Genomic DNA, 11,448 nt, shown 5'->3' with positions numbered 1-11,448 from the left:
GGTAATTAGCCAAAATATAGATTTTTAGTTATTCATGTTAAAAGAAGAAGACGCTAGTGTTCCCGAAGGTCCGTCTGCAGTCAGAATTAATATATAAACGTTTTAAAAATTATTTTATACTGAAATAAATAAATATACAAGGCAAAGATGCAGAATAAAGGCCATCGCACACAAAATTGCATAGGTTGGATAAGCATAGCATAAGACCGCTGGACCAATGAGCATCTTATGTAAATTGGTAGCTATAAGCGATAGTTGCTAATTAAGTTTGTCACTCATATATTTCCATCTTGCAGAGGACCTCCATCTCAAACGCCCTGCCACAGCCCAAGAGCGACTCAAATGTCATTACCGCTGAGAAGTACTTCTTGCCATTTGAGTTAGCATGTCAGAACAACCGGATTGTCCATTGCGTTCCATCTTGAATTTTTTTTACAGTTGTTTATTAGGATTGCCCTGCTTTTAAATTGAGCGCTTTTAAATGTATTATTATTAAACTACTGATATCGATATATTATTAGTAATTTAATATTAAAGCTTGACAGAGTGACGTAAACTAATTCGCTCATAGTATTAACAAGTATTATGCGTTCAAATTCTCGAAAGCTAGCTTCTTTACTATGCTCTCTCTTTATGTCGATTGATTCGGATAAAAATCTCCGAAGTCTTTCTTTCTCTCGCGATATTCCTGATACATAATCCTAGAGTAAAACTGTACAAAAGCTCTACGAAAGTGGCGATATTTTTCACGGATCTGGTTCGAGTCTCGGCTCTTGGGGAAGGTGCGCATGTAGAAAGAGTACGCCAACACAGTTTATCCTGCTAAGTAAATGGTTATCAATTCTCTATAAGTTCTGTATTGTTTACACATAAATTATAGAACATCTAAACGTTTCTTTTTTTTCGATGTCCTGTGAAATTGTACAATAGAGTTACAAATAAAGATAAAGCCACACTTTACGTATAATCTGATTCAGTCTTTGCTAATGCTACATAATAACGTGCGAAAGAACTAACAGTTAGACTATTTAAGAGGCTATTTAAGAATTTTAATCAAGATACTGGAAGCATAAAACTGTTCAGCTAGCTTTGCACAAGATATTGGTCTTCTTCTTTATGAAATCGTCAAATTATGATTATGATACATTTCTACATTATCACCGGCATCGAATCTAATCTTATTTATCGTGATACTCTTGAGAAACTGTTAATCCCTTGTCTTAATAAACTCGATCGCGGCGCAGAACTGCGTCCACCAATATTGTTCCTCTCCCTCCAAACGATTCCCGTAAAAGCTGTCTACATATTGAACAGTCGATACAACGACGGCGGATTAGTCTGAAATTAAGCACACGTTAACAATCACTCTTCTTGCTAAAATCACATTATCTCTTTTCAATCGCATACCTTGATTATGACATAGACCAGCACGGGAGTCAGATCGTCGGCAGCAGGTATGCCTCTTTCCGACGCCATGGAGAGGAGATTCATGATGGTAGTCGCGCTACGAAATACACGCTGCAACTTATCCCTGGAGTCTTATACGCCGATATCACAGCCAATTCAGCCTGCGCCCATGACCAGGGGCATTCGTAATGATAAACCTTTGGAATGCGTAGGTCCTTGTGATTTGGAGTTACGACCTTCGCCAACTTTTTGATGTGACCGTGAAGAAGCTGGTCCCTATATACATCTCCATCTTCATTTAGATAGAGCGCATTGTGGTATACCCATGCCATGACGGTTCTTTCCACCACGACTCTCGCCAAATCTAACTGGTTGGCGCTCGCCGCTGAAAGTAAGAAGTAAGTTCAGACGTCTCTGAGCACTCCGCTAAGATCAATTGCGAGATAAATAATTATATTCATGTACATTGCCAGATCGGATCGTTGTCCATTTCCGCGTGGACCTTCCCTAGAAAATTATCCACGAGATCCTGTTTCTCGTCAGCTAGCGTAAGCTTTTTAAACTCTTCGCAGAAACGCAGGAGGAAAGCCTCCTTTTTTTCCATAAATACCCTCACACAAACGGATACAAGATGATTATTGATAGCATCCCGATCGCACTTAACTCGCACGCATAATCTGGAAAATATTATTATTAAACGGTTAACATCTTACATTTAAACATCTTACATTTACTTATACATTACCTACATACAAAGATGATATTTATATATAAACAGTACCTATCTAAGTGAGCTAATGTCGACAGCAATCCCTGACGACATCTGATTAAATATGCGATATAAGGAGATCGTTTTTGATAATCCTCTCGAAGTGATTTGAAGAGCTTTCTACATCCATCGTCATTAAATAGACGCACGCAACATAAAGTTTCATGAAGATGAGCTATTAATGCCCTATCCTGCAGGATTATAGCTTCTGCCAATTGTAGTTGTAAAAACGCAACCAGTTCGTTTTCTTTCTGAGACCAACAATGTCTCTGTAATAAAATTTTATATGCGAATATTTGAACATTAAGTAATTAAGTAATCCATAAAAAAAATCACACTTTGTTTTGTACACCATGATTGAAAAATAATATAATAAATACCTCTGAAGTATTCCATGGAATGTGTTGAAGGTCAGCAGTGCTAAGTACCATACGTAATTTTCTTTTAGCATCCGCAAAAGCATAAGAGAGTTCTACATTATTCGGATCGATTGAAAGTCTTTCGTCTTCCACCTCTTTTGTACGGGACTGATTGCTTTCGACCGAGGCTGTATTGCTAGCTGCGCTTGGCTTTCTTCTGTATTTCGCTAATATATCATCGGTAGTATCTGAAATTAATCAAAAGAACAATTTATTACTGTCTAAAACTTGCAGGAAAACTTTTCCTTTTTTTTTAGCATTACTTTCCGATTTATCTTCGATTCGATTCTACAAAACTATTAAAATAGAAACCGTTTATATTGTAACAAAATAATATTGCTTGAAACAAAACTTTATATTGCTTGTCTCGAAGAACATTCTCTGTTCCAAATAATACATCTATCCTGTCATCCTCTTTCTTATAACGCACCTGATTTGGCGATGCACCTAGCTCCAGAGCTTGACGACCTTGAGCAATCTTAGAGAGATCATTGACGAGCTTCTCGAAGAGATTCGCTGCTGAGAGATCGCAATCATAGTTAAAGTAGATGTCGACGACGCTCTGGGCATCCGCACAGATCCTCGTAAGCGCATGTATGACCATCCACTTGTGCTCGAAAGAGCTGCTAGAGGTCTCGAGAATGTTCATAAAGATCTCCTTGAAGAACACCTCAATCTGCATCTTGAGGTGCATCTTGAAACGGGCGAGCAACGCCAGGAACAGTGCTAACGACAGCTCGAACACTTCCGGCACCGAAGACACGCCAGTCTTCGACAGCGCGACACACAAGTACTGTTTAATGGCGATAACAAACATCTCGTTAGAGCGCAATATTGGACCGGCATTCTGCAAGATTCCCAGAAGTAACTGAAGCGACAAGATCTTGGAACGGAGCTCGTGCGATCTTGGATCGGGAGTGCCGTCCGGCAGTGGTTTCATAGAGAGCTTGCAGAGAGCGCGAAATACCAGGACTGCATCCTTTTGCAGCACATGGGTGAATTTCGCAGTTACCATGTTGTCATTCTCAGCGGCCGTCTCGTCACCGTTGTCCTCCGGACTGCCGTTCTCCAAACTGACTTCCTCTTCCAATGGCACCACGGATTTTACTACATCATCAAGAATACTCTTGACAATAATTGTTTGAGAATCAATGTTATCATTACTAGGAGCATTCTCTGGACTTAGCTCGGCTTCAGTTTCGCCGTTTGCTATGACAGAACCCTCCTGCTGATGTTCCCCATCAAGCCTCACGTTCTCTTCCTCCGCCTGAGTCTCCATTCGCGCGAAGATCACGTTGATCATCTGCGTGAGAGTCGCATGGGCTGTTTAATTCACCAGGTTGCGCGACGCCAAGTAAACGTTGTAAACAGTACGAATTGTTAACAGTACCGTACCCTCGTGTACCTCCACATGCTGGCTTGTCATTACAGTCAGCAAAGCTTTAATAATCTGCAGCTGCACACCCTCATCGGTCTGTGGACCGGTGAAGCAACCGCAAATTGTCTCGACAATGCGCACAATCAGCAGCTTGTTAGGCTCCGTTGAATCAGGCACATTGCCAGTGAGATGGCCATATGCGATTAACTTCTGCAGGCAGTCCAGTGCTGTGTCACCACAATCCACGGTGACTTGATCTGACATGCTAACTCAAATGGCAAGAAGTACTTCTCAGCGGTAATGACATTTGAGTCGCTCTGGGGCTATGGCAGGGCGTTTGAGATAACATCTTCACCCTGCACAGCTGGTACATCTTTGATCTCGTTACGGAGGTCCTCTGCAAGATGGAAATATATGAGTGACAAACTTAATTAGCAACTATCGCTTATAGCTACAGGCTTATAGCCTGTATATTTATTTATTTCAGTATAAAATAATTTTTAAAACGTTTATATTAATTCTGACTGCAGACGGACCTTCGGGAACACTAGCGCCTTCTTCTTTTAACATGAATAACTAAAAATCTATATTTCGGCTAATTACCGAGTTTATAAATATTTAATTAAAATTATCTGGGTGACTCACAAACCTTTTTAATCACACTTCATAACTCTTCATACAAAATACAAACGATTCCATATAAAAAACTTTTATTAATTTATCTATTTCGGCTAAATGCATGGTGTAAAAATAAATAATTAATTACAATTAAACGAATGACTCACAAACCTTTTCAATTGCACTTCAAAAGTCTTCATACGAAATACAAACGATTTCATATAGAGATTCTTTAAAAAGACGTTCATTTCCGGCCAAATACATACGAATGTGACGTCGTTCTATTTTTTTTGGTAATTAATGAATACTAAAGACAGAATGACATCACAAGTGAGAATTATCTAAGTTTTGATGTAAATGGAAAGCAACTTTTTCCTTACTGCTTACCAGTTCGAATCTAATTGGCTATCGGAGGAAGGAGTTCTCAGGATTTCAGAAATTCCCTATTCGACAGCTAATCAGCAACATCCGAGGGACTTGTGGTGTATGTACATACACTGACCGGCAGGAATGCCTGGACATTTTGATATGCATATGTATATGTATATGTATTATGTCCAGGCATTCCTGCCGGTAGAGTGTACATACAGCCTGTGAGAACTGAGAAATCATCCTCAGGGTGTCACTGCCGTCACTGGTGTCAGACGATCATACGGGACGCTTCTCACGCAACGTTTGGGGTAGACCGTTCTCGGCGTTCTCGGCAACGTAATCCGCAGGTCCGCACTCCGCTGACGAGGGAAACTCTCAACTCGCCTCGAGATTGCATGACGTAACGAAGTCGTCGTCTGGCGCGGTGTTTCTTAGTGGCCATTTTGTTCCCAACCGCACGGCTGATTAAGGTATTAACGCATATAGATAATTAGCGTTACTTAAGTCGGTCCAGCGAGACGCTCGACGGGACGGTCTTGTCCTGTCCTGTCCGCACGCGCGGGACAGATAAGCCGTAGGAGGGTATCGCCATTCCGGTAGTAAATCTCGAGGAAAAGTCGCAGAAACGGCTCGCGTTCCCCCCCTTCCCCCTCCTCTCCCTCTTGTCCAACGTCCCGAGTCCCCGTGATCCCGCGGGAACCGTGACTTCCCGTTGTCTTCGAATGGAGCCCGGTGTTGGGTGTACATCCCCCTCCATTTTCCTGTCTTCATCAATCTTCTTGGGGGTGAGGAGTTCCTGGGACTAACTGGCGACATGTGCGGTTTGATTTAAAGTCTAAGCTCCTTTCAGGATTAATTTTTTATCCTTCTCTCTCTCTCTCTCTCTCTCTCTCTCTCTCTCTCTCTCTCTCTCTCTCTCTCTCTCTCCTCTCTCTCCTCTCTCTCTCTCTCATCTCTCTCTCTCTCTCTCTCTCTCTCTCTCTCTCTCTCTCTCTCTCTCTCTCTCTCTCTCTCTCTCTCTCTCTCTCTCTCTCTCTCTCTCTCTCTCTCTCTCTCTCTCTCTCTCTCTCTCTCTCTCTCTCTCTCTCTCTCTCTCTCTCTCTCTCTTTCTCTCTTGAATATGTTTTGCATTTCTAAACACTTGCAAAAGAGTAGATAAATCAAAGTTGCTCTATCAATGTCTCTCTCTGTTTGAGACACATCCCCTCTTGCCTCCTCGAGACACTGCCAAAACAGTGCGATTACCATGCTGACACTTTGTTCGTTAAATCGCAGCTTGATAAGTATCCTCTCACCTATACGTTTACCACTTGTCACGTCTATTTGGGCTACCTGACTACGTTACGCTCTCTCGCTCGAAGTTCGCCTGTCTCTCTCGCGAATGCACATTAAAAAATATATATATAATATACGCGCCCAAGTCATATGAAGGCGAGAGGATCCGGAACGAGCCGTGTACTCATGGAAGGCAGTTTCTATCCTTATAGGTCCGTCCTTCAGTTCGGCCCTCCCGATCAGCGTGATGGACTCAAAGCGGTACGAACGCAGCGCCAGATCGAATACCGAATCGCCACCTGCTCCGCCCTCGCCTCCCATGTATAGCACAGGTTACACCACGACACATGACAGCCACAAGAGCAGAGTCGGCATGCGGCGCTCGCCCTCGCCTTCGCCCTTGGACCACCATCGAAGCAGTAGATCCTCGCGGAACGACTCGCCACCGCCGCCGGAGCGGCGCAAGCGCCGTCGCAGCGGCTCCAGGTCGTCCCCGGTGCGCTCGCACAGACGGTCCAGATCCAACGACAGAGACCGGGATCGCGACAGAGAGAGATCACGCAAGTACTCCAGAAGAGATAGATCGCGATCGAGATCGCGCGGCAGGTCCCGCTCGAGGGACAAGAGACGAAGTCGCAGTCGTAATCGCAGCAGAGACCGGCACAGGTACCGTGAGAGCCGTAGGCACCACGCCAGGGCAACCTCCTATGAGTCCGACGCCTTGGAGGAACACGGAGAGGGGGCGGGGATGGTGATGCGTCAGGCGGCTGTCGTTGCCCCGCAACCGAATGCCTTCAAGAACGACGGTAGCTTTATGGAGATGTTCAAGAAGATGCAGGAGCAGATGCAACCTACCGCGCAAAAACCCACCACTTCGGTGCTGGAGGAAAAGCCGGTGGTGCCGCCACCACTGATGGTGGGTAAGAGGAGAGGTGGCAGGATCCTAAAGACTGGTATGGTGGCGAAACCAAAGACAGAACAGACAGTGGAACAGCCGAAGGACGCGTGGTCCCTTTACATGGCGGAGGTGAAGAAATACCGGGAGGTTTGCTGTCAGGAGGAGGATAACACGCGACCGTTGGTCAAATAATAGGCTTCGACACAATTCGCGTCGTCCCGTCTTTACGTCCTTTGGCTCATTACTTTTCTTCTAAGATATCTGTAGTTTGATCGTTAATTCTTAAAAAAAAAACCTTGGAACAAAATACCTCTCCTCCAGAGGCACCTTTCGTTCATTTTGTTCTCGCCGCGAGCTTTTATGTTTATTTAAGCTCAACGCCATGCGATCTCTTTGTTAACGAACTGAACGAAAGAGAACGGAGAAGGGAGGAAGTGCCGTGAGAAACGGACTCATTTGTGATATAGTGTCGTGCGTGCTCTGAGAGACGAATGGACGAGAGCGAGAGAGAAATGTAGAATTTACTGCTAGATAAAGAGGGTAAAAAAAGAGGGAGAGGGGGAAAGAGAGAGAGAGAGAGAGAGAGGTGAAACGCAACGCGAATCCGTGCAGAAATTTAGAGATTAAGTAATTTATGGCTTGTTAAGCAGTGTCCTATATCGTCGCAAGCATGACGAAGCTTCCGAACGTCAATGAGTGGCAAACCGCACCGTACGATCCTAGGTTCCCTAATCAGAACCAGAGCAGGTAAGGGTCAAAATGGGATCTCGCCACAATCATTATTAGTCAAACATTGTAATAACGATCCATTTTTTACATCCAACGAATCCTCGAACGATTTTTGTGTAATAAAATGCAATGCTATTGCTTGTAAATCCTTATTGAGTTCTTTATTAAAATGACTATCATACAAGTATATTAGTTTAACTGTATTAAAATTTGTCAAAAATTAAACATGAAATTCTTGTTGTATCTATAAATTCAGATTGATCTATCTAACATCAGTAAAACTCATAATTATTTAAATTATACTTTTCATGAAATATGTGCTAGGTGTGTGTACATATGTATACAACACACGTATTATAAATTATTTGTAAAATAATATAAAAAAAAAGAATTATTTTTATCCCAGAACCATGATAGAGGCGTATTTGCAAATCGCACTCGTATTTACAATTTAGGACAAGCGAGCTGACGAATGCCTCTAATCGAATCTGATGATCTGTAGATACTGTTATCAGAGCTACGTAGACTTTCACCGGTGCAAGAAGAAGCACAACGAAAATTATGAGGCTTGCCAATACTTCAAAAGGGTCTACACTTCAATGTGCCCGAACGCCTGGGTAGAGAAGTGGGACGGACAGGTCGAGGCGGGCACGTTCGCTGGTCGCATCTAGAATTTCCAGCGGTCGATATACCACATCTGCTTTTCACCTTAGTGAACTCTTCAAACACTCGAACAGGATTCTAGGACCGTGTCATTTCCTGTTTGTAAAATAAGTCAATAATCTAAATAAATCTAATGACACTTCAATCTCTTATCTCTCCCATTATATTAAGATCTCCTGCTACGTTTCGGCAGATAGATTTGCGTGCAGAGAACTTGCTAGTTACACTTCTGATAATCTTCTTTCTTCTGATCATCACAATTGTAATGATTTAATCTGCGAATTGTTTAAGTCAAAATTTTACCTACCTACTTATTATGTGTGCATAGCTCGCGGCACGTTTTAATAAAGTATAGCAATATTGTAAATCTATGAATATAAAATATTCATTGTCAGGGTCTCTGTGTCTTTTTGATAAATTTACCCCTTCGATTTAAACGACGTTTTTCTATTCTTCGACTAATCGATGTTAATTACTTTAATAAAACATTCGTTACAAATAAAACTTTATTAAGCAAATATTGGATAGTCTTAAACAATATTAAGATATTGTGGCGTATCAATGTGTCAGATTCGTGATAATCGTCAGTCATTAACAATAAAGTATAATTACATAACATTGGACCGTACTGATAACATTTAATATTTGATAGTCGATTGTGACAATTGATTCTGAAAGCGATTTCCGAGATCGAATATAAATTAAAAATTATGAGACATGAGGCGATATTGAAATGATGATAGAAGAATCGAGACATCGCTCCTTAAAATTATTTGTTGACAATTATCCATGCTGTTGACAAACTTTGCGCGCGAAGTCGAAGGATATATTTGCGATAGCCCAAAACCATCAAAACGAATATAAATTATTTATATTAGTACAATATTGTTGCTTAATATGTATTTATATACATTAAGTTGCAAACATAAATATTGCAAGATATCGGTGACGTTCGTAATGTCATCTTTACTCGCTTTATGTTCTTGGACATCGTCTCACTCTTCAGAATGTGTCGCTATGTTACAAATATGCTACAGAACATGATTTTCTAATGATTTACTTAAATAAGTACCTACTTACACATGATCGCACAATATACACGTATTTTGTATCACTTACAAATATCTCGAAAAATCATAACGAAAATAAAGTTAAAGGGGAAAGTATGGAGTGTCGTCAATGCAGGCTGGCCATCTTTAGCTTCTTTGGCTGTCGAATCGTTTCACCAGTCTCGCTGTCGGAGGACTCGGACGGAGTGTACTCACATATGGCCGGTGATTCAGACTTGCTTAACCCCAAGGATCTTTCTAAGTTGTGAACTGTAAAAAGATAAACAAATTAGAAAGAGGAAACGCGTAATATTCTTATCTTTGCTCACTTTATGGTCACAATACAAAAAGTTGGCTATTTTACAATATAGCAAATTAAATTAATTATAAGACTCGAAAAGTATCAAGAAACGGATATTAGGCGATAGGAACTAAAAAGTGCAGTTAATAGGAAATAACATGATAATAAAAAAAACTAAAATTATGATAAATTTAACAATTTTAATACTTTTTATGCTTGCTTAATTGATATTTTTCTAACCAGATTTATCATTACAATTATAATAATAAGTTGCTTCGTTATTATAATTATTTTAGTTTTTGACCTTATAAAAATTAAATTATTATGAAACGCGTTTAAGGAATTGCGAGAGATCACGATCCAAGTTGGAGCCTATATGAAACTATATAAAAGAAGAGATAGTTACTTTCATTCTCCAGATAAGCATTCTGTTTCCTGAGGTCATCAATGTCTTGCTGATGGGATCCATTTCTACGCCGCATGCTGACAATGTATTCGGCTGCTTTCTTTAGGATTTGTGCCCTGCTTGCGACTTTTTCCCCTTGTAAAGTCGGTACGGCGTCCTTAAGACTGGTAAAACTGTCTTTGATGTGGTCCCGTCGCTTCCGCTCCAAAGCATTATGATGTGCTCTTTTCTCTGCCTATCATCACACAAAGTATTTTATATAGCCACTAAATTTTTTTTTTTTTTCAACAGAAGGCAACAGTAAAAGATAAAGCGCTCATGAAAGCTTTCATCGTTATTTTTTGTTTTATTATTATTATTATTGTTTTATTTATTATATTATTTCCCTCTTCATTTTTACATATTTTATTACTACATTTCTGTATCTTCTTTCTTTTCCACGGGCCTGCTGCGCCAAATCGGCTTCCTTTGTTAAAGCACTGTGATTTCCAAGAATCTTTTCGAAAACTTTTTAAATTTTTCGAGAAAAATGTTTCCATGTTTAACTATCAGTGTGCTTTGCCAAGTCAACTATGTAATGAAATGGGACCTCTACTCTAGAAGAAAACGGAACTTTTCGAAGCAATAGAACAATAGAACAATAGAACAATAGAATAGAAAACCATTAAACCCGGCAAAATTCTTTGGAGATATAAATGGTGCTTAAAAACCCTTCTTTGGTTTGCTCCCCGGCAAGCACGCAGGTAACATTCCAGTATAGTTCACTGGTTCGAATGTATATGAAACGTCTAGAAAGTTCTCGACGAAAGTTAAAAATGTGGCAATCGCCAAACTGTTATTTCACATTGCGTCTTGAATAGAATAGAATAGAATCGATCTGTTTATTGCGAATATAATTATGATGCGTTGTGAGCTGATTAATTAAGAATATTATATAATTATATTAAATTGATTCATTAAAAAAGATAATAGTTCGTAACAGTTGTCCATATTGAAGGCTGAAAAGATATCATTTTATTGATTACACCGATCGCACATAAGTATCCAGTGAACAACAACAAGCAATACTACTTGGCAAACAGAATATCTACAGCATTAAGGAAATGAGGTTAGACACATCGTATCCTAATACTGTGATAGCCGTACAGAGAACGCGAAAAGGAA

General features: G+C 40.6%; 4 protein-coding genes across 12 annotated transcripts; 1 reads left to right on the top strand and 3 right to left on the bottom strand.

Moving 5' to 3' along the window:
- Positions 1-872: 872 nt before the first annotated feature.
- LOC139777714 (GTPase-activating protein and VPS9 domain-containing protein 1-like) lies at positions 873-2,762 on the bottom strand. The gene is made up of 5 exons (XM_071715292.1): positions 2,557-2,762; positions 2,189-2,445; positions 1,873-2,084; positions 1,408-1,792; positions 873-1,338 (listed from the first exon to the last, which is right to left on the bottom strand). Exons 1-4 carry the CDS (start codon positions 2,605-2,607, stop codon positions 1,488-1,490), a joined length of 825 nt encoding a protein of 274 aa, XP_071571393.1. The 5' UTR covers positions 2,608-2,762; the 3' UTR covers positions 873-1,338; positions 1,408-1,487.
- LOC139777711 (brefeldin A-inhibited guanine nucleotide-exchange protein 2-like) lies at positions 2,557-5,075 on the bottom strand. 6 transcript variants are annotated; one of them, XM_071715283.1, is made up of 4 exons: positions 4,979-5,075; positions 3,991-4,370; positions 3,026-3,898; positions 2,557-2,783 (listed from the first exon to the last, which is right to left on the bottom strand). In XM_071715283.1, the coding sequence occupies exons 2-4, from the start codon at positions 4,006-4,008 to the stop codon at positions 2,763-2,765; spliced, it is 912 nt and encodes a 303-aa protein (XP_071571384.1). In that variant the 5' UTR covers positions 4,009-4,370; positions 4,979-5,075; the 3' UTR covers positions 2,557-2,762. The 6 variants fall into 6 exon arrangements, with proteins under 6 accessions (XP_071571384.1, XP_071571383.1, XP_071571387.1 ...); XM_071715282.1 differs by lacking the exon at positions 4,979-5,075 and adding an exon at positions 4,763-4,887; XM_071715286.1 differs by lacking the exon at positions 4,979-5,075 and adding an exon at positions 4,623-4,641.
- Positions 5,076-5,202: 127 nt separating this feature from the next.
- On the top strand, positions 5,203-8,673 carry LOC139777713 (cytochrome c oxidase subunit 6B2). 4 transcript variants are annotated; one of them, XM_071715289.1, is made up of 3 exons: positions 5,203-5,433; positions 7,787-7,883; positions 8,368-8,673. In XM_071715289.1, the coding sequence occupies exons 2-3, from the start codon at positions 7,807-7,809 to the stop codon at positions 8,534-8,536; spliced, it is 246 nt and encodes an 81-aa protein (XP_071571390.1). In that variant the 5' UTR covers positions 5,203-5,433; positions 7,787-7,806; the 3' UTR covers positions 8,537-8,673. The 4 variants fall into 4 exon arrangements, with proteins under 4 accessions (XP_071571390.1, XP_071571391.1, XP_071571389.1 ...); XM_071715290.1 differs by having other exon boundaries at positions 7,784-7,883; XM_071715291.1 differs by lacking the exon at positions 5,203-5,433 and adding an exon at positions 5,492-5,779.
- Positions 8,674-9,016: 343 nt separating this feature from the next.
- Positions 9,017-10,519, bottom strand: Max (MYC associated factor X; the record flags this gene model as incomplete). The annotated part of the gene is made up of 2 exons (XM_071715263.1): positions 9,017-9,847; positions 10,285-10,519. Coding segments are annotated over 2 exons (378 nt in total), but the record flags the coding sequence as incomplete, so codon positions are not given.
- Between the last annotated feature and the right edge of the window lie 929 nt (positions 10,520-11,448).

The sequence above is a fragment of the Temnothorax nylanderi genome, unplaced genomic scaffold (genome assembly GCF_030848795.1).
Source record: "Temnothorax nylanderi isolate EJ_2023f unplaced genomic scaffold, tnyl_v1.0 TNYL_tig0158_pilon, whole genome shotgun sequence".
NCBI lineage: Eukaryota > Metazoa > Arthropoda > Insecta > Hymenoptera > Formicidae > Temnothorax > Temnothorax nylanderi.
This window is presented reverse-complemented; position numbering and strand designations above follow the sequence as displayed.

What these genes read in the sequence shown, in the direction of transcription:
- LOC139777713 (XM_071715288.1), top strand. Translation starts at nt 6,486, where the DNA reads ATGGACTCAAAGCGGTACGAACGCAGCGCCAGATCGAATACCGAATCG.
- LOC139777711 (XM_071715283.1), bottom strand. An exon ending in TAGGTGCATCGCCAAATCAG is followed by an intron (nt 2,784 to 3,025) that starts GTGCGTTATAAG and finishes GATTAATTTCAG; the next exon opens with ATACTACCGATGATATATTA.
- LOC139777714 (XM_071715292.1), bottom strand. Translation starts at nt 2,607, where the DNA reads ATGGTACTTAGCACTGCTGACCTTCAACACATTCCATGGAATACTTCA. An exon ending in TTCCATGGAATACTTCAGAG is followed by an intron (nt 2,446 to 2,556) that starts GTATTTATTATA and finishes ATTTTATTACAG; the next exon opens with AGACATTGTTGGTCTCAGAA. An exon ending in CAACGATCCGATCTGGCAAT is followed by an intron (nt 1,793 to 1,872) that starts GTACATGAATAT and finishes TCTTACTTTCAG; the next exon opens with CGGCGAGCGCCAACCAGTTA.